General features: G+C 35.1%; 1 protein-coding gene across 1 annotated transcript; it reads right to left on the bottom strand.

The window, feature by feature from the left end:
- Positions 1-1,895: 1,895 nt before the first annotated feature.
- On the bottom strand, positions 1,896-11,663 carry LOC104212434 (pentatricopeptide repeat-containing protein At1g62914, mitochondrial-like). The gene is made up of 4 exons (XM_070159228.1): positions 11,583-11,663; positions 11,263-11,323; positions 10,215-11,142; positions 1,896-3,138 (listed from the first exon to the last, which is right to left on the bottom strand). The coding sequence occupies exons 1-4, from the start codon at positions 11,661-11,663 to the stop codon at positions 2,094-2,096; spliced, it is 2,115 nt and encodes a 704-aa protein (XP_070015329.1). The 3' UTR covers positions 1,896-2,093.
- Positions 11,664-22,039: the final 10,376 nt, after the last annotated feature.

The following is a 22,039-nucleotide window of genomic DNA, read 5'->3' on the forward strand; positions in this document are numbered from 1 at the left end:
TGGATGACAACTCTGGATGGAGGATGTTATCCTTGGCCTCTGTCTTTGCTTCTGCTTTCTTTGCCCTTTTTTCTTTTTCTCTCCCTCAATACTTAATATATATTTGTACCAATATTGAGAAAATTATACAAATAAAAGTAAAATATTTATTTATTTAATACTATATATACCAATATGTGTGTGTGTGTGTATATATATATATATATATATCATCAATTGTTGCTCCTACTTGTATCTAGGGGTGTCAATTGTTCGGTTCGGTCGGTTATTTTATAAAATTTGTATCATACTAATTTTTCGGTTATTCTGCTTAGACTTTCTAAAACCGTCTCAACCATCTCGATTTCTCTTCGGTATCGGAACGATAGTTAATTTTCGGTATTTTTTCAATGTCTTATAAGTCACTAGTGGAATGCAACAACATACGTACTTTTATAGGACTTAGCAAACTCTCTAGATATATTTATTGTTAAAAGGGTAGTGAATTAAGAAAATATGAAAGATGACCAGAGTATAGATTCATCAACTATTCTACAACGACGTAAAAGAAACTTAGCAAAGATACAAAAAAATAAATCACACGAGTGGAAAGATACTAACCAAGTTAGAATTCAAGAACAAAGTTTATAGAAGATTAAATATTCAAAAAGATAAATCTAAATTATACGATATGCAATATATTGTAATTTGTTACTCATATCGCTATAATACTTTGCGTCTTTCTAGTGAATATGCTGAAATAATTTAATTTCAATAGTAGTAGCATAATAGATTTGAGACTTCTGATTTTGAGTTTAATTATTTATTGGCTTGTAATTGTTCTCAATTCTCATAACTCCGTCCCAAGGAAATATTTAATGCTTTATTATTTTAAAACTTAATATATAAATATATTTTCCACATGTAAATTTATTCGTATAGTTTGGTATTTTTTGATTTATTTTCAATAAAACAAAAAAACTACACTAATTAACGGTACAGTTACAGATTTGTATAAAAATCTACGATTTTATTAAAAGAAACCTAAAAATCGGTTTGATCAATTTTTAAATATCTATTGACACCCCAACGTATATCAATGAAGTTTATCTACAATTATTAATAAAATCTTTATAACTTTCATTTTGTTTTATTGTACTGTCTCTATTTTCTGATAACCAAATTCTACTATCTCTATTTTGTAATTTATGCTGCCAGTGCTCCTTTTTTCGTCAGATATTTAGCATCCACAATTTGATTCTCACCTTGGGGTCCTGAGAACTATCTTCCATCATACCAGCTTCTTTTGTTTTCATTGCTCTGTTCTGACTTGCACAAACATTGATCCACTAGTCACACTGAGAAAGCTTATAGATATAATAAGGTAGATGCAAGAGTAATACACTACTAAATAAAAGATACAAGTCATTTGACACGAGAGATTTGGGTTCAACAAGACAAATTATCCTCGTGAAAATTGTTCGAGCTAGAGCATATAGAAAATTGTGAACATCACAAGAGAAGTACATTGATCGTTTACTAGAGTGCTTCAAAATGAAGAGTAATAAGCCATTTTACTTGCGTCTTCCTGGTCGTGTGAAGTTAAGCAAACAGGTGGTCCAAAAAAGAAAACACGGCCAAATACCAAATGTTTAATCAAAATTTTCTTAAATATAAAACAAAAGCAAGATGCAACAACAGGTTGCCAGAGAAAACTCCAAGTTTTATCTCTGCATACCTGCTGACCTCCTTAATGGGAACATTCTTTGACCTATTCACTCTCAGTAATTTAACATGCTTCTTGCAGATCTATGAGGAAAAAAACTCAACCTCTGGGATTTTGATCATGTGGAAACTCACAAACTTAAACTCAGAATAACCTGCCATCAAAAGCCACTAACGCAACCACAAGAACATGGCACAAACTTGAACCAATATTCATAACTAAACAAGTTCATGCAAGGACCTGTTTTATACAAAGCTCTTAGACTCGGCAACCATCTAAATAGGCACTACAAAACTAAGTATTTGAATAACATGATAATACTCATAGAGCTACTACATATATTGATCGAACTCTAGAATATTTCAATTGAAAAAAAACAGAAAACACCTTAAAAGAGAGATTGCCTCTGTGAAGCTTTCTTCCCCAGTATTGCCTCCCAAACCAGTGGCAAGAATGGCCCTTTCTTGTCCAAATATTCCCTAACAGCTTTCTCATCAAGGGTAAAACCCTTCTGCCTCACCGCTTTAATCATGCTTTGGGCATCTTCCAGACTCTTCTCTTTGCAATACCCATCGACCAAACCTACAAAGGTCATCAGGTTGGGGGAATGTCCAGCCTCCAACATCTCCAAGCAAAACTCGAGGGCGTCCTCTAATCTCTTGCCCTGACAGAGCCCGCGGATTAAGATACCGTAACTAAAAGCATTTGGAATTATGCCATTGCCTTGCATTTTCCGGAAGATCCTCACAGCATCATCATATTTGTGGGCTTTACAAAAGCCTTCTACCACAGCAGTGTAGATAACAACTTCAGGTATGGCACCCTTTTCACGCATCAGGCCAAAGAGCTTCATGGCCTCCTGGACCAAGCCGTCCTTGCAAAGCCCATCTAGCATAGCTACAGCATTGGGTATTAGGCCAGTTTCTTTCATTTTCTTGAATATCTCATCTGAATCTTCTGGTGGAGCTGGAGGTGCCTCGGAAGCAGGAGCGTCACTCCTTTCACCTTCGGGGTGAAGTGCAGGATTGGTGTTTGTATTTTCATCTTTACGATCAAATCCAAGCTGAAACCTTTTCAGAAAGTCTTGGCTATCCTGGGACTTGATTTGATTTTCATTATTCTCACCAGGTTTTCTAAAAGTTGTAGAATGGGTGGGGTTGCTGCTGCCGGGGCGCTGCCTTTGCGATGGATTGAAGGGCCTTCTAGGATCAGCTCTTAAGGGCCTATTCGGTATAGGATCAGGTGGAGGAGGGTAGCTGGACTGAGTGGATTCATCAGAGTATTTGTTAGAGCTGCTAAACGAGCGTAATTTTGTTGAGGAAAGTATCTCATTTACATTCACCTTAGGACAGCAGAGATTGCTGTAATATTTCCAATAAATGTTGATACCCTTCTGCCTCAATAAAGTTGTTCTCATAATGCTTATGTACTTGCTTCAGAATAGCGCCCAGTGTTACTTAGTTCTTCAATGCAGCAAAAGATAGCTTTATCCTGCTATTCCAGACAAAAACTCATGTCAGTAGACCAACGAATGAAACTTCAGTTGAAATAAACATTCATACCATGCAATCAAAAACACAAAAGCACTCATATGCACTTTCTTTTACTTATCACCTACAAAGAGAAGTGTTTCAAAAAACGGATAGAGGATTAACTACATGTATGATAGTACAAAAAAGCCGATGTCTACGATAACAAAATACTAGAGCATGAGAAGCAGCAACAGAAGAGTATACAACAATGTTATAAAAGTGTCAGAAATCAAGGTCAAGACAGAAAAAATGAGCAATACAACATCTAAAGGCACAATGTCGATCAACAGCATGCCAAGAGCAGAGAACTCCAGAAAAGACATGGAAATACCAATATAATCCCTTTAAGACGGTTGGTGACAAAGCAGTTACTTCTAGTTCCATTGTTTAACCTGTAACTGACCTGTATCCACTTGATAAATCAATAAACCCACCACACTTCAATTCCAACTAGTAGCAGTTGGCTACATAAATCTTACATATCCATTCTCCCTTATTTGGCTTACTTTATTCCAATACTAAAGTTTGTCTTTTAAGTCAAACAAAGGTTTATCTAAACAAAAAAAAAAATCTCTAATACCCCACTTATATCCAATGATAATGACAACAAAAATCCAACAACTCAAATTAAAAAGGCCACATAATGATAGCTTTAAACACAAAATCAGTGAACAAATATCAATTAATCAACTAGTATTACATTGAAAATGGGGAGTTGGGTGGGGAGAATATTACACTGCACTCACTAACAATTACTTTCTCAGTCCCAATTTGTCCCGCACCTTTGCTTATCGATAGCCAAATTAACTAATTTTCTGAGCTAAACGGGATAAGATTAATTTATTTTTCAAAAAGATTCAAACTCAATTATTAGTTGCAATGTTCCTCTTATCAAAATGGCTAAAAAATTACATTCAAAATAAAGGTTAAAGTTCACTTAGGTTGAATCTCGAAAAGCCAAACAATTTAGGATAAGAAAACAACAATCTTGAATTCGTAAAATAAATTCTCCTAGTAGTTAGAAATATCAAATTCCATAAATAGAGAGATTTGGTAAAATGATTAAAAGCTCTTTTCTCTTCAGAAAAAGACTAGAAATTTATAACTGCACAATAATATTTCTTCTTGACGGGTTATCAACAACAAAATACTTCAATTTTTTGACTCATTACAAAGAGAAATACAAAGGGAAAACATATGAAAGTAAGAAGTCAGCTTACAGTTACAGCGGTATTTTGCCGCAGAAAGATGTTCGGAGAAAATTCACCGATGGAGGAACCGACTACTGAAGCAGCATTACGTACAAAGTCTAAATTGGGCCAGAATGTGCGAATTTTAGAGATAATTGGGCTGGTTGACCACTTTTTGGTCCCGTTTTAAATATTAGAAATGTAGTTGAAAAATAACCAATTCTTAGTTACAAAATTAACCTAAATAGCAGCCCATTCAATTAATTAAACTAAAAATAACCGGAAAATATATAATTTATATATAATCTATGTACAATATATGTATAATCATATATAATCTATGTTTACCGGCTAGATTAAGTAAATAATAAAACCAGGCGGCTATATGTATAGATAATTGGGCTGGTTGGCCATTGTTTAGTCTCCTTTTGGTTATTTTTCAAGTTCAACAGGTGGTTATTATTTAAAACAGGATCAAAAAGTAGCCAACCAACCCAATTATCTCTAAAATTCGCATATTCGGGCCCAATTTAGACTTTGTACGTAATGCTGCTTCAGCAGTCAGTTCCTCTATTGGCGAATGTCCTCGGAACATCTTTCTGCGGCGAAATACCATTGTAACTGTAAGCTGCCTTCTTACTTTCATATGCTCTATCTTTATATTTCTCTTTGTAATGAGTCAAAAAATGGAAGTATTTTGTTGTTGATAACTCGTAAAGAAGAAATATTACTGTGCAGTTATAAATTTTAAATCATTTGACCTAATCTCTCTATTTAGGGAACGTGATACTTGATATTTCTAACTACTAGGAGCATTCATTTTACAAATTCAACATTGTTGTTATCTTATCCTGAATTGTTTGGTTCTTTTGGCTTTTAGAGATTCACGTAAGTGAACTTTAACCTTAATTTTGTAATGTAATTTTTTTTAACCATTTTGATATGAGGAGAATTACAACTAATAATTGAGTTCTTTTTGAAAAATAAATTAATCTTGTCCTATTTAGCTCAGAAAATTAATTAATTTGGCTCTCTATAAGCAAAAGTGTCAAACAAATTGGGACTGTGAAAGTAACTGTTAGTGAGTACAGTGTAATAGTCTCCCCACCCAATTCCCCTTTTCTCAATTAATAGTAGTTGATTAATTGATATTTGTTAACTGATTTTGTGTTTAAAGCTATATTTGTGTGGCCTTTTTGAAATTACATTTCAATGATGTTTAAATTGAGTTGTTGGATAAGTAGGGTATTTAGAGAACTTTTTCTTTTGTTTGGTTAAACCTTAGTTTGTGTTGGGACCAAACTAGGTTTGTTGTTGTTGTTGTTAAACCTTAGATTGACATAAAAGACAAACTTTAGTATTGCAATAAAATAAGTCCAAATAAAGGAGAATGGATACATAGGATTTGAGCCGAGGGTCTTCAGAAACAGTCTTTCTACCTCCACAGGGTAGAGGTAGAGTCTGTGTACACATTACCCTCCCCAAATTCCAGTTGTGGGATTATACTGGGTATGTTGTTGTTGTTGGATATATAGAATTTATGTAGCTGACTGCTACTATTTTGAAATTGGGTGTAGTGGATTGATTGATTTATTAAGTGGATACGAGTCACTTGTAGGGTAAACAATGGAACTAGAAGTAATTGCTTTGTACCAACAGTCTTAAAGATATTGTATTGGTATTTCCATGTCTTTGTTATCAAAGGTGCCCTTAAACCTTGAAGCGAGGCTCAAAATATGTTGAGCGCTTCGCTTTGCTTAGCGAGCGCTTCAGTGATGTGATCATGGCTCTAGGCATACAATATCATTTTATCATAGATTTTCTTCAATTTCTTTGTCCATATATTTGGTATTCATGCTTATAGATATTAATCATGGACTACATATACATATTTGTAGTTTTTATCCACTTGCACCTTTCTTAATTAAATCTCACATTTTTTTGTGCTTTGCATTAAAAGCCCCAATAGACCTTAGAGCTTTTTTGCGCTTTTCTCCTTTGATAACATTGTTCTAGACTTATCTGCTCTTACCACATAGCTGATCAATGTTGTGGACATCCTTTAGATGTTGTATTGCTCATTTTCTTTCTTGGCCTTGGTTTCGGAAACTAATAACATTGTTGTATACTCTTCCGTTGTTGCTTCACATGCTATTGTATTGTGTTATTGTCGACATCTTCGATTTTATACTATCATTACATGTAGTAAATCCTCTATCCATTTTTTTGAAACACTTATCTTTGTAGGTAAAAAGTAAAAGAAAGTGCTTTAGTGTCTTTGAATGCATGGTATGAATGTTTATTTCAACTGAAGTTTCATCGTAACCTCTTTCTGCGGCGAAATTCAGCTGTAAGTCTGTGTCTTTAAGCTCACTTCTTTCTTTCTTTTGCTTTCTCTATATTTCTCGCTCTAATGAGTCACAAAGATGAAGATATTTCTTTCTTTAAGCGAATTTTAGAGATAATTTTAAAATTCCAACATTTCTTTCTGGAGTTTTTTAGCAGCCAAAATTTTTTTTCCGTGTTAAAAAATAATAAAAGTTGAATGGTTTTGAAATGCTGATTAAAGCTTGATTAGCAGTTCCAAAAGTGTCTATTTTTTAATATCTTCCGAATTAATCCTTCCAATCTTTTATGAGCCAGCCTAGATTCTCCAATCGTCCTAAAGAATACTGGGCCTATTGAAGCTCAAGAAAAGTCTTTCATCTAGGGTTCCACTTAAAAACAAACCTCTATTCCTACCTTCTGGTTCCAAAGCCTCAAAGAAAAACCCTAGCTCAGCTCGTTTCAAGTTAGTTTCAATTTTTGCCTTCAAAGTCCCAAATATTTAATTATACGTATATTTCTTCATTTTATTTCTCGTTATTAAATTGTTTGTGCAAATCTTTCAGTGAGTAGTGTAAATGAAGTTAGCTTTCAACTGAGTTTTATATGAAATCATTGCATCAAATGCTTGAATAAACTTTGTTCCATCTTACATATTGAGTAGATATTAATATTATTCAATAAATTGAAAGTATGGAATATTGATATACAATTATTTATCTGTTTGTTATTTCTGAGGTACATATTTATGCAAGATGATATTTTAATTTAAGTGGTCACCTGCCTAGTTAGATATAAGCTCAGTTAGCAGACCGATGAGCTTGTGAATCATAGTAAGTGTTCAAATTAGGTATTTATGAAAATTTGAGTTCAGTTGGAGGATGATTTTTTATTTTGGGATTTTAATCAGGCATATGTAGAACTCAAAGCAGGACTATACGTTTTGCATATCTAATTACAAGTTTTTGAAAGCTGAATTTATGTAGCTTTGCGACTATTGAAACTTGGATTGTGAATAGCAACTTGTTTATAATGAATACCAAGGGATATCTCAAGAATAATTCTTGAATGCAAGCAAATGCCTCGGTATGTGAATTATAATGATAAGCCTATCTAGAAGCAAAACTACATAAAAAAGACCATTAAGAAATTTGTGCTAGAACACCTAGAAGATACCATAGGTGAAAATAGAACATGTTGGAATGTATATACACTTGTACAAGAGCATTTTGGTTGACCTATGTAGTTGGTTGGTTTCGTTTGGCCTACTAGTCAGTAGTCATTCTAAAGCTAATCTAGTTGAACTGCCCCATCTCGTAAGCCTTTAAAGATCTGCTCTTTTAGGTTCTCTCAGTAAATCCACCAAAGTTCTGTGCATTCTTGGTTCATTTTGCTCCAGGAATGCCATCTTTTATTGATATTGTTTCTTTTCTATGGTGCTGTACAATGTCATATATGGGTGGAGATAAAGGGAAATGTTAGATACGGTTGAGTACGCAGTTCATATTTACTTGTGTTTTTGTTCCTTAAAATTCAAAGAACCGTTTTCAAGCAACATTACGAAACAAGCAGCTTCGAACAAATGAACAGTCATGTCTCATTAGAGAATTCAACAAATGAACTAATTCAGCAGATTCGAAAACAAGCATAGTGGCAAGGAAAACAGTGATGTCTCATTCAAACTTAACAAATATCAAATGCGAATGAATTTTTAATATCAAATACCTCAGACTACGATCTCAACTCTGTTGGCCCAACGTTGCAGCTGCTGATGCACCACCAACGTGTGCTAAGGCAGTAGCAGCAGTAGGTATCGAGAGAAAAGGAGAAGCCAGTAGAAGCTCGGATGAGTGAAAGGATCGACGAAGCTTGAAAATCTGGTGCGCGGCTGATTTCCGGCGTTCTTTGTGTGTGTATCTGTTTATATGGGTGTGTGTTGCGGCTGAAGGTTCCGAAAATGAGAGGAGGGATTCATTTCTTGTCTTAGGAGATTCAAGAGTAGCTTGCCGCCGGTGATGAAATCCGGCAGCAGCAGTAACGGTCGGAAATCGCTTAAGAGAGGAGCTTCGTTTGGGTGGTGGACGGCTGGTCTAGGTTCGAAATGGAGAGGGTGGAAACGGGTTGAATAAGAAGAAGAAAAGTCGCTGGTTGAGGGCTGGTGGTGGCTGTGGTCGTTTGGTGTGAGGTGAAGAAGCAGCAGCGGCTGGAATGGGATCTTTGGTTGGTAAAGGGTCGTCTCTGGATGCTGCTTTGAAGAGGAGAGGTCTGAAGAAGAAAACCCCTTTGTTCCTTAGGTTAGACATGGTTATTAGGGTGGGCTTGGATTACGGGGCTGGGTTTGAATTGGGCCAAATTTACCTTTAAAAAGTGACCTTTTAACTCTACTAAACTAAGAATATTAATTCCTAAAATAATAATTATAAAATTATGAAATTATTCTTAATTAATTAAAACAAACTACATTATGACATGAAGTTATATATATTGATATTTTCGAAGATTATACTAAAAATAAAAGTGGGTTAAAAATAATATTTTTCTAAAAATACTTAATACCTTAATTAAATAGAAAAAAATAAAATAATTTTTGTATTTTTTCAATTTTTGTGATAAAATAAAGTAAAAGAGTCAAAACTAGTTAAAATTTCGATATTAGACCTAAACTAAATATTTAAATGCTAAAAAATATAAAATCTCGGGGAGGCTAAAAAATTACATGTCTACCGCTGTTGTATGTGCGTAAGCTCTGTATGGATAAAATGTAAGACAAGAAATGCTCAGCAATTTATGTTTCCCTGAACGTTTCCATATTTATGTTATGAGATCACATAACTCTTAAACTTATTGAGATATTTCATGTTTGAATTATAACTATTGATATTGCTTCTTAAATATTACTTTAGATAATGTTAAACTAGTCCCCTGAGCCTTTACATGTTCAAATCTAAATTCTTAAAATGCTTACCCTATTTTTCCTCAGTTATTTCTTGTTGTTTGGATAATAATCTTCTCATATGCTTTCTCGTCCCCTAGGGCAGCCTCTAATATTTTTGAATCACATAGACCTACTTCTTTAATTGCCAAAATTATGTTTCTTTTTCATGTTACATTAGTGTTTATTTGTTCTCATGATAAATTTCCTAGACTTTTCAATTGTTAGTAACTTCATTCCATATCATCGGCGTACACAGGTAAACCATGAAGCATAAAAATGTTATCCCCAACGGGCACTTTAAGAAGCATTGGCAAAACTATGTAAGGACATGGTTTAACCAACCTGCTCGAAAAACAAGGAGACGCATTGGTGAGTTTCCATTTGTTGGATGGCTTCAAGTCTCAAATTAAGCTTTGGCTCTAGTATACTTACATTTCCTGACCTCTTTTGTTTCTACAACTCCAGCTATGCAGAAGAAAGCTGCAACAATCTTCCCTAGGCCAACATGACAATGTTCATTGAACTACTACATATATCGATCGAAAAACAGAAAACACCTTAAAAGAGAGATTGCCTCTGTGAAGCTTTCTTCCCCAGTATTGCCTCCCAAACCAGCTTTCTCATCAAGGATAAAACCCTTTTGCCTCACCGCTTTAATCACGCTTTGGGCATCTTCTAGACCCTTCTCTTTGCAATACCCATCGACCAAACCTACAAAGGTCATCAGGTTGGGGGAATGTCCAGCCTCCAACATCTCCAAGCAAAACTCGAGGGCGTCCTCTAATCTCCTGCCCTGACAGAGCCCCCGGATTAAGATACTGTAACTAAAAGCATTCGGAATAATGCCATTGCCTTGCATCTTCCGAAAAATTCTCACAGCATCATCATATTTGTGGGCTTTACAAAATCCTTCTACAACAGCAGTGTAGATAACAACTTCAGGTATGGTACCTTTTTCACGCATCAGGCCAAAGAGCTTCATGGCCTCCTGGACCAAGCCGTCCTTGCAAAGCCTATCAAGCATAGCTACAACGTTGGGTATTAGGCCAGTTTCTTTCATTTTCTTGAATATCTCATCTACATCTTCTGGTGGAGCTGGAGCTGACTCGGAAGCAGGAGTGTCACCCCTTTCACCTTTGGGTTGGAGCGCAGGATTGGTGTTTGGATTTTCATCTTTATGATCAAATCCAAGCTGAAACCTTTTCAGAAAATCTTGGCTATCCTGGGACTTGATTTGATTTTCATTATTCTCACCAGGTCTTCTAAAAGCTGTAGAATGGGTGGGGTTACTGCTGCTGGGGCGTTGTCTTTGGGATGGATTGAAGGGCCTTCGGGAATCAGCTCTTAAGGGTCTATTCGGTATAGGATCAGGAGGAGGAGGGTAGTCGGACTGAGTGGATTCATCAAAGTATTGGTTAGAGCTGCTAAACGAGCGTAATATTATGAGGAAAATGTCTCATTTACATTCACCTTGGGAGAGCAGAGACTGCTGTAATATTTCCAATAAATGTTAATACTCTTATTTCTCAATAATGTTGTTCTCATAATGCTTATGTACCCGTTTCAAAATAGTGCCAGGTGTTACTAAGTTATTCAAGTCAACAAAAAATAGTTTTATCCTGCTAATCCCAATGACCTGTAGAGAAAATAATGAAACTTCAGCCGAAATATCCATTCATACCGTGCAATCAAAGACATTAAATCACTCTTATGAACTTTCTTTTACTCTACACCTACAATTAGCAGCATTTTAAAAAAAAGTAGAGGATTAAACCATATGATAGCATAAAAATGATGAATGACAAAAAGATATAAGAGAACATGAAGCAGCGGCAGAAGAGTATCTGGCAATGGTAAAAGTGTCAGAGATCAATGGCCAAAACAGAAAAAATGACCAATACAGCAGCTAAAGGCACAACACCAATAAGCGATGTGCGCATAGCAGATAAGTTCACGTCCAGCAACAACTTGAACATGGATATACCAAAATAATCTCTTGAAACTGTCAGAAACAAAAATATTCACTTATGATTCCCTTGCTCACATTACAAGTGACTTGTATCCACTTAATAAATCAATTAATCGATTATACCTCAATTAGCTACACGAAACCTGTGGATCCAATCTACTCTATTTGGACTTATATCATTCCAATACTAAATAATTTGTCTTGTAAGATCTCATGCTCAGTTTAATGAATGTTGTGATTTCTACAGCACTATTTGATTCAAATTCATTAGCATATCTTCCCCCTAAACCTGACCCCAACTATTTAGCAATACTTCGTTCTTATCATCTGCTTCTCATAAATTTCAACCATCTGCTTCTTCATAAATTCTCATAAAGGATGTCCACAACATTGATCAGCTATGTGGTAAGAGCAGATAAGTCCAGAACAGTATTATCAAAGGAGAAAAGCGCAAAAAAACTCTAAGGTCTATTGGGGCTTTTAATGCAAAGCGCAAAAAAAAAAGTGAGATTTAATTAAGAAAGGCGCAAATGGATAAAAACTACAAATATGTATATGTAGTCCATGATTAATATCTATAAGCATGAATACCAAATATATGGACAAAGAAATTGAAGAAAATTTACGATAAAATGATATTGTATGCCTTAGAGCCACGATGACACCACTAAAGCGCTCGCTAAGCAAAGCGAAGCGCTCAACATGTTTTGAGCCTCGCTTCAAGGTTTAAACGCACCTTTGATAACAAAGACATGGAAATACCAATACAATATTTTTAAGATTGTTGGTACAAAGCAACTATTTCTAGTTCCATTGTTTACCCTACAAGTGACTCGTATCCACTTGATAAATTAATCAATCCACCGCACCTCAATTTCAAACTAGTAGCAGTCAGCTACATAAATCCTATATATTCAACAACAACAACAACATACCCAGTATAATCCCACAACTGGAATCTGGGGAGGGTAATGTGTACACAGACCTTACATCTACCCTGTGGAGGTACAAAGGTTGTTTCTGAAAACCCTCGGCTCAAATCCTATGCATCCATTCTCCTTTATTTGGACTTATTTTATTGCAATACTAAAGTTTGTCTTTTATGTCAAACTAAGGTTTAACCAAACAAAAAAAAAGTTATCTAAATACCCTACTTATCCCACTTATATCCAATGATAATGACATCATAGAACATCATGGAAATGTAATTAATCCAACTCCTCAAGTTAAACATCGTTGAAATGTAATCTCAAAAAGGCCACACAAATATAGTTTTAAACACAAAATCAGTTAACAAATAGTATCAATTAATCAACTAGTATCACATTGAGAAAAGGGAAATTGGGTGGGGAGAGTATTACACTGCACTCACTAACAATTACTCTCACAGACCCAATTTATTTGGCACTTTTGCTTATCGAGAGCCAAATTAATTAATTTTCTGCGCTAAACAGGACAAGATGAATTTATTTTTCAAAAAGAACTCAATTATTAGCTGCAACTCTCCTCATATCAAAATGGTTAAAAAAAGTACATTACAAAATAAAGGTTAAAGTTCCCTAAACAGAGAGTTTTGGTAAAATGATTAGAAGCTCTTTTTTCTTCAGAAAAAGACTAGAAATTTATAACTGCACAATAATATTTCTTCTTTACAGGTTATCAACAACAAAATACTTCAATTTTTTGACTCATTACAAAGAGAAATACAAAAGAGAGTGCATACGAAAGTAAGAAGTGAGCTTACAGTTACAGCGGTATTTCGCCGCAAAAAAAGATGAACATCTTTCCTAATTTCCTCTTGCGAATTTGATTTCATTTGCTCATAATCCCATAATCTCAAAAAGAAGAAAATAGATAATAGCTTTCATATTATAATAGTAGTACCCAACTTGATTTAACCAGAAACTAGAAAACTTGTTTCCAAATGATTTGGACCAAATCCTAAACAATTTAGGTTTAGGCCTCTTGGTCTACTTCCTACAAAATTGATGAAAATCTTTTCAAGTAGTAGCAATAAAGGTGATGTTGTAGCATTTTCTTCTTCCTTTTTAACATTTGTAGTGGTGTTTTGAACACTTGATCCGACTTAACAAGTCAAATTCACAATTTATTGACATTTAAACATCAAAAAACACTGTTAAAAGATTGGCACAAGAGAATAGAACCTTTTACCAAACATTATGCAATTTGTGTTAAAAGAGAGCAAGAAATGTGAGTTTTCATATTTTTACTTGAGTCCGAGCCCAGGTAACTTCACAGATTTTTTTTTAGGCTGACTGAAGCAGCATGTAGCGGAGGAAATTCCCCCCGACTACTGAACCAGCATTAAGTAGAAAGTCCAAATTGGGCCAGAACGTGCGAATTTTAGAGATAATTGGGCTAATTGGCCACTTTTTGGTCTGTTTTAAATATTAACCACCTGTTTTAATGTAGTTGAAGAATAACCAATTTTATTAGTTAGTCTAAATTGCAGCATTAATTAAACTAAAAATAACCGTAAAATACTATAATTTATATATAATCTATATATAATATGTGTATAATCAGATATAATCTATGTTACCGGCTAGAGAAAGTAAATAATAAAATCGGGCGGCTATATGCGTAAAGATCCCTTCTTCATCCCTTTGCTTGCTTTTTCCCTGAAGTTTGAACTGCTAGAATATTTTTCTGAAATTTTGAATTGTCTTAACTAAGAGTCTGTTTGGAATTTACTTTTTTTTTCGAATTTTTTTCACTTTTTTGAAATCAGTGTTTGGCCATAATTTTGTTAGTTTTCACTTGGAAGATGAATTTCGGAATTTTTCGAAAATTTTAAAAACTTAAAAAACTGTTTTTCAAAATTTTTACTCAGATCACTCACAAAAATTTAAAAACAACCCAAAATCATATTCATGTCCAAACACAACTCTAATTTTAAAATACTATTTTCACTTGAAAAAAGATTTCACTTTTTTTTACAATTCTCATGTCAAACACCCACTAAAACTCCACATTTCTTTCTGTGTTATGATAAATATCACATTATGGTAGATGTCTACTCTTCTTCCATGATCTTCATCTCAAATGCTTAATGACATATTTTGTATGTTCAATGACATATTTTCTTCACTTTTTATACATATATAAAGGCCTTGTAATAGATAGAAAAATGCATACAATTAAAGAAAAAAATCTCTTCCTTCTCTCTATCTCCATTTCTTATTCATGTTTTACTGAATTGCTTTTATTTCCTTGTTCCATATTGCTACTTTGAATTATATTTCATAACACGTTATCAGCACGAGTCTCTAACCAATTGTATATATATATCTACAAAAAATTTCCTACATCCGAAAAGATTACAATTAGAAGTCATACATATCATCACATGGTTAGGTATAACGAGAAACTACATATGGTAAATAATGAAACGTAAGAAGGTATGATTGTCTTATACTTGTCATTCCTCTAATATCTCGTATGCACACATCTTTGTACTACACATGTATTGCATAAGCACATATCAATATTACATCTTTTATATCACATGAATGGAATGAAATTTTTGAAGTTCTATATGTGAAAATCATAGTAGTAGTTAATTGTTGATATGATGCATGTCATGGTAACCAAAGATATGTTATATAAGTTGTCTTATGCTTATTTGTATGCTAACTATCTTCAATCTGTCTTGCCGCGTTTAATATTTTTTACTTGGATGAATATTTTTTCCTTTTGGGTCTTTGCACTTGCATAAAAAAATGGTCATACTAATTAGTAGGGGTGTTCATGGTTCGGTTTTTCCCTAAGAAGAAACCAAACTAAGTAAGTCGGTTTTTCAAATATTAGAACCAAACCAAACCAATTATGTCGGTTTTTTCTCGATTCGATTTATGCCGGTTTTTCGATTTTTTCGGTTATTTGTCGGTTTTTTCTTAAATATAAGACATACACTACCAAACACACAATTGAAGAAGAAAATCTCTTCCTTCTCTCTATCTCCATTTCTTGTTCATGTTTTACTAAATTGCTTTTATTTTCTTGTTCCATATTGTTATTTTGAGTTATATTTCATAACACGTTAATAAGATGTATTAAAGACCTCAACCATACACATTTCGACGATCACATTTTCAACGTAACACTATCAAATCAATTGCCATTTGAGAAATGATTTTGCTTATGATAATTTTGACCATGACAATTTATTATGATATAATTTTCTCAGTGAAGGGGAAATTTACCATATGAATAGTATGATAAAAGATCTTATAGTACAAAAGTTGTTAAGAGCTCCGGAAAAACTAATTTGTTACTATTCGGATGAATAAAATTATTCATGACATTGATATGTAAAGTCTCAAAAGAAACTTTTTGAGTTTCAAATGTATAAGTCAAAGTGGTAGTCATATTGCGACATTAAATGAAAGGAAGATTGAATATCTTCCCTATAATCATACCGGGTAAATATGAAAGGTTACCCGATTTTATTTCTATTTGTACTACACAAATATAAGCATGATGCTTGAATCGTATACCACAAGTAAACTACAGGTTTACTAAAACAAGTAATAGTTGGCATAACCGGTTGACCATCCCGGTTCAATTATGATGCGAAAAAAATTAATTGAGAATTACATTGGCATATATTGAAGAACATAAGATTCTTCAAGAATTCTCTTGTGCTGCTTATTCTCATGATATACCAGTTAAGGTTGGGATTGTATCTCTTGATTTCTGGAACAAATAAAAGGTGATAAATATATGGGCCCAGTCACCTGCCATGTGGACTGTTTACCATTTTAAATATATGTGAGCACGTGATTTTTGTTTCGCACGACAATCGCTCCAAGAGAAATAAAAAATAATAATAATTGGCCCTGCTGTACAAGTTTGGGATTTTTACCTGGCACTTTGTTGGTTATTTACGATTTTTGCCCATTTTTACTTTATTAAAACAAAATACAAAAAATGTGTGTGTCATGCATAATTCGAACCGTAATCCGGTCGTTAAATAGAAAATCATAAATAGGCATCTTCGTCCGTGATTTTATTTTTGTTTGATTTTACCTGTTTTGAAATATTTTAGTGTGTGTGCAAATAATTGTATTGAGTGTGTATTTAATTTTAATTTGATTTTTTTTGCTTAGTTTTGTTTTTAAAATAAATAAGAAAAAGAAATAAAAATAATAAAAGAAAAAAGAAATCTCTCTTCTTCTTCCGGATTGGGCCAATTTATTAAAATTGGCCCAAACAAACAATGCCCAAACCAGGCCTGCCCGGTCCAGTCCAACCTGATACCCAGGGTGTCCAAACGACGCCGTTTTAATCCAGTGTGATCCAGGCCGTTGATCTCAGATTGATCAACGGCCAAGATCACATTTCCCATACCCACGAACAGAACCCGACCCGTTTCCACCCGGACCAACCCAAACCCCCTTTAGTTGAAACGACACTGTTTCCCCTAGGCCTTTAGATCCAAGCCATTGATTTCAGTTGATCCGACGGCCGAGATCAACCCACCTATTCCATATATAAGCCTATAACCTTACCCTGCCCCCCCATCTGGTACCCCAGCTCCCGTCTTCAACCTCATCCCCATCAAACCCTAGAGCCGCCCCGGTATCCTCCACCATGAAAACCGGCGGCATGAACGCCGGTGACCTCGCCCTGAACACCATAGAACCCCCTCACCACCCTGAACATAGACCTGTTGACCGTTTAGTTCGAATCATCCTCTAGGTCCTCGAATCTTCATTTGAAGATTCGAGTCAAAACTCGATCTACACCGTTTAACCCCAGCTTCACACCAGACACTCCCCAGACCCCCCTCGTGACCAAACCATACTTGGTTTGGTCCGAATCTGATCAGGGAAGCATGAATCCCAGATCTGAGTTTTGGAACTTTGTGATTCTTCGTCACTGGTCCGTGTTTTGTTCGAGCCAAAGAAATTAAGGCCTAATGGACCTTAATCGAGGTGTTTCTCATCTGAGAAACACTTCGATTCAGCCATAAGAAAGGTCTGTCCAAATCCGAGTTCAAAACTTTTGATTTTTCGAGTTTTAAGGTGAGTTTGCTTTCTTTCCTTTACTTGTTTTAGTCCGTGTGATTTGTTTTAAAAGTTGTTCGTGATTGTTGAAGTCTGTTTTGTTTTGAGTTTCTATTAATTGTGTCCTGTCTACTTTGCCTGAACCCTTGTTGTTTGATTAAGTGTCCTTTTCTACTTGTCCTGATAGTGTGTATGTATGTATTTGTTGAGCAATTAGTTGAATTCCAAATTTGTACTGATTAACTGATTCCTCGAAGCACAATTCTGCCCAGTCAGTGTAATTCAAACCTTGTCGATACTATTAAATGTTTGATTTTTGGTTACGACTGTATGAGTTATAACTAGTATAGTCGAGTCGACAAATGTCGTCAATTAATTTCAGTAGTTCAAATGTTAACGATTGCACCTGTTGCTTGCTGCAACTTTGTTTGAATCAAAGTAAGGATCAAGTAGGTTCACTTATAGTTGCTATATTTGAATCTGAGGGTAGATTGTTAATTGAAATCTGAGTTGATGGCATGTGCACTTGTGCACAGCATGTGCATTGTGCACAGCCTGTTTCCTGCATAAAAGGGCTTTGGATTTAAAAATGGTTTGACAGCATGTGCTGTCAGACTACATCCTGCTGCCCATGCTTGCTTTTAGTTAATAAAATGGGAAAGCTTAAGCCTGCCAGGGGAATGATGGGGTTAATACTTAATTAGCTAAAGTGGAACTGAAAATGGAAGGCACATGGGAGGGGTATGGTGATAGTCTAAACATGCTGTTAAAAGGGGTAATGTGAAGGCTTATAAAGAGAGGATTAGAGGTCAGAGAACTGGGAAGATTGGAGAGAAGAAAAATACACACACTGTGAGGAATTTTTGAAAGAGAGAGTTGAAATACATACAGATATATATACATACAGACAGAGCATACAAAGATAGAGAGAGACACTGAGAGGGAACATCTGAGAGTTCAAATTCTGAAAACAGGAACTGGAAAAGATTTCTTTTAATAACTTCAGTATAATTTCAAAACTGAAGATTGGTTTTAGATTTTGGAAAGAAAGGAGATAGAGGGTGGATATACAGAAAGCAGAAACTGTCTTTTCTTCCTGCTAATTGTTCGATTCCCAGTTTGTTTAACCTGTTTCAAATAAGTGCTGATTTCCCCTCAAGTATCAGCTAGGTTTCTTTTGTTTTGGTTCTTATTGGTTTGCCTTCTTTTGGAGTTGGACCGTTTGAATCCTGAGCCCACTTCTCTGCTTGTTGCTGTCATTTTTGTTGCCTCTGCCCATTGGCTATAACTGCATCTTGCACTGGGATTTTGTTTCTATTTGGTTACCTGCTGCTGCTGCTGTTATTTGGTTTCCTGCTGCTGCTGACCTTTCCCTGTCATTCTCTTCTTCCTCTTTGCATTTCAGCATTCCAGGTACACATTTCAAATCCTATGTGGGTGTAAACTGTAACCGTTCGAAAGCATGAAATGAAAGGAATTCCAAGAAGTTTAAATGTCTGTCTGTAATGCTCGTGGTCTATTGCTCCTTTCGTATGAATTGATCAGTGTATAATTCAATAGTAAAAATGCCAGTTAGTTAATGCTTAAGCTGAGTTTTAGCCTCTTGTATCTTAGTTTATAGTTGTTTGTTGATATGGGTTAAGTAATGGTGTGGTACGTAGGATGTACAAATATTTGACACAGTGACTGATCAGATTCTTGTTTTAGCTATAATGATATGCATAGGATAGGATACTTCCACCTTACACAATGATGTTCTGTTTTATTTTAGTTTCTTTCGTCAAAACCCGCTAGGCAGTATATAGGAGCGCGTTCGAACCCCCAGTGATAATAATGCTTAGTGGGTTAATTCCCTTAACCTAGCCTAAATGAGTCTAGTTTGAATTCAATTCAAGAGATGTTTTGGATATGAGCATAGCATTTGTCACGTAATTTCTTTATCAAAGTAGAACATTTCTCATAAAAGTAGGACGTCTTTTACTTTACAAATAACTAATCAGAAATTGATAAGATTTAGGCCCAAAGCATATACTTGAATTGACATGTATCTTCTTTCTTCTATTTTAGATTGAACATAGTTAGAAATGTAGCCACTTTAGGATATCCTTTTCTAAAATAGAGGCGAGCCTCGCCAAACAAAAATGCAAAATTGCGTGGCCCTCAATAAATAACCATAATAATTATTTAGAGTCCAGGATAGGCCGTTTAGCGAATTTCATGGCCTTCCACAAAAATAATAACGCGTTAGACTCTTTAGGCGCGGCTTAATTAAACCATATTCTTAAATTCGGGTGCACATTGATGTGACCCAAATCCAAATCTCAACGAAGTCCAAATGTGTTGACGATCACGGGCGCATTGATTGTGACGTGGTTCGAGATGCATTTTCACGACGTTGCAATTCTATAAAAATAAGTGATAATGATAAAAGCGGTTTAAACTTAATAAAAGCACGTAAGTCATAACATGTATTTAAATCAGATATTTAGCCATTATAACAATTTAAGCGACCGTGCTAGAACCACGGGATTCGAGGGTGCCTAACACCTTCCCTCGGGTCAACAGAATTCCTTACTTAGAATTTCTGGTTCGCAGACTTCATTTGGAAAAGTCAAAAATTTCCTCGATTTGGGATTCAAGATAAACCGGTGACTTGGGACACCAAAAGCCAAACCTTTCCCAAGTGGCGACTCTGAATTAAATAAATAATCCCATTTCAAATATTGTCACTTAAATTGGAAAAACTCCACCCGCGCATTTAACCCTTCGGGGCGGGCGCGCAAAAAGGAGGTGTGACAGCTCTGGCGACTCTGTTGGGGAAAATTAACCCAGAACCACTGGTTCAGGGTTCAAGAATTCGAGCTTAGAATAATTGTTATATTTGGCTTTATTATCTGATCTTTATTACATGTTTTTGCATAACGTGCTAAATGTTGTCTTTTACCGCTTTGATATTATCTGAACTGTATATAAACTGTGCCGAAACCCTTCTCTTCTTACCTCCGGGGAGAAGCTCGCTGGTCGAGACTCCCTATTCTGTTAGTGTCAATACCTGAAATAAGAAAGAGGTCGGACAAGTTACAAAGCCGGACGATCTCGCGGGTCCCCGGTACGTAGCCCCCTCCTCGACCCGAGTTGTCCGCTCGGGTACACAGTCTAGAACAAATGCCCAGGTTATAAACCTAGTATAACGAAACTTCATGTCGGATCCCTAGTAGGAACGTTTATCTGCATCATGTTGCATCTGACTTAGGGGGCTCAACACAGGGGTTGGGCCCGTCTAGGACAGGCAACCTGAAATGAAAAAGACCACCCTGTTGCATCCTATTTGTTTTGTGCATTTATTTGTTTCGGTTCCGCATGCTGACCGGTTTCTAAAAAGGGAAAATAGCGGCGTAGGGAGATAATTACTTATTTTGGAAAAATAAAACCAATGTTCAAGTATTGTCAAAACCTCGCCGGAATTTTTCTAAAAAAAAAAGAATAAAAACAAAAATTTGTCTTCTTAGTTTGAATTATTAAAAAAAAAATATATACAAATTTTTTTTATTTTTTTTCATATCCAAAATCAAAAAAAAGAAGGTATTTATTTAAAAGTAAAAAAAAAAATCATAATTCAAAAATGTGTTGTTTCTTTTGTAGTACCCCTTTTATAAATTCAAACTAATAGTCCAAATATTGCCTAAAAAAAAATATTTTCTTTAGTCTTTATCTTTTTTTCAAAAATAAAAAAAAATACTTATTCTTGATTTCTAGGTTTATTTGATTTTCTCTATTCATGATATGCCCGAACTACGCCGGTTTGATTCTCACCGGATGTGAGATACGTAGGCAACCCTCATCGGGTTCAACCCCATTTTTCTAAATAGCCAAAAATCAATAAATAAATAAAAAAAATGTGTCAAATTTTTAAAGAGTCGTAAATAAATCGGGTGACGCTGTTTTGTCATAAATAGCCGAATGTTCCCGAAAGGGACGCCGGAAGGCTGACTTTGCATAAATAGCCACATTTGGGTCTTGTTTAGCATTTTTATCCAGTAGACCCACACAGCCTTAAAATCTTCGCCCCCGAAATGTTTAAAGGCCGTGTTTAAAACTCGATCCCCTCTGTAAAAAAAAAAAAAAAAATTTTGAGTCAGTTCGTTTTGTTAAAATCACCTTAATAAATGTGCAGGATGAGCACGATGCGAAATGAACATTTTTCAATAATGACCAAAATCCCTGTCAAGTTACGGTTATGGTGGAATGATCTAGGTGTTGAAGGACAAAAAGAGGTTAAGAAATATCTGAAAGGTCTTGTGGGTTTATTGGAAATCCAGCCTCGGGGAGATATCATAAGAGCTTTGGTTAC

This window comes from Nicotiana sylvestris, chromosome 10 (genome assembly GCF_000393655.2).
Source record: "Nicotiana sylvestris chromosome 10, ASM39365v2, whole genome shotgun sequence".
NCBI classification, from domain to species: Eukaryota; Viridiplantae; Streptophyta; class Magnoliopsida; order Solanales; family Solanaceae; genus Nicotiana; species Nicotiana sylvestris.

Excerpts from the sequence above, each read along its gene's own strand:
- LOC104212434 (XM_070159228.1), bottom strand. The coding sequence starts at position 11,663 with ATGTTCAAGTTGTTGCTGGACGTGAACTTATCTGCTATGCGCACATCG. Across the intron at positions 11,324-11,582 it reads TGCCTTTAGCTGCTGTATTG|GTCATTGGGATTAGCAGGAT; the intron begins GTCATTTTTTCT and ends TTTTCTCTACAG. Across the intron at positions 3,139-10,214 it reads TTTTTCGATCGATATATGTA|CAAGTACATAAGCATTATGA; the intron begins GTAGTTCAATGA and ends GCTATTCTGAAG.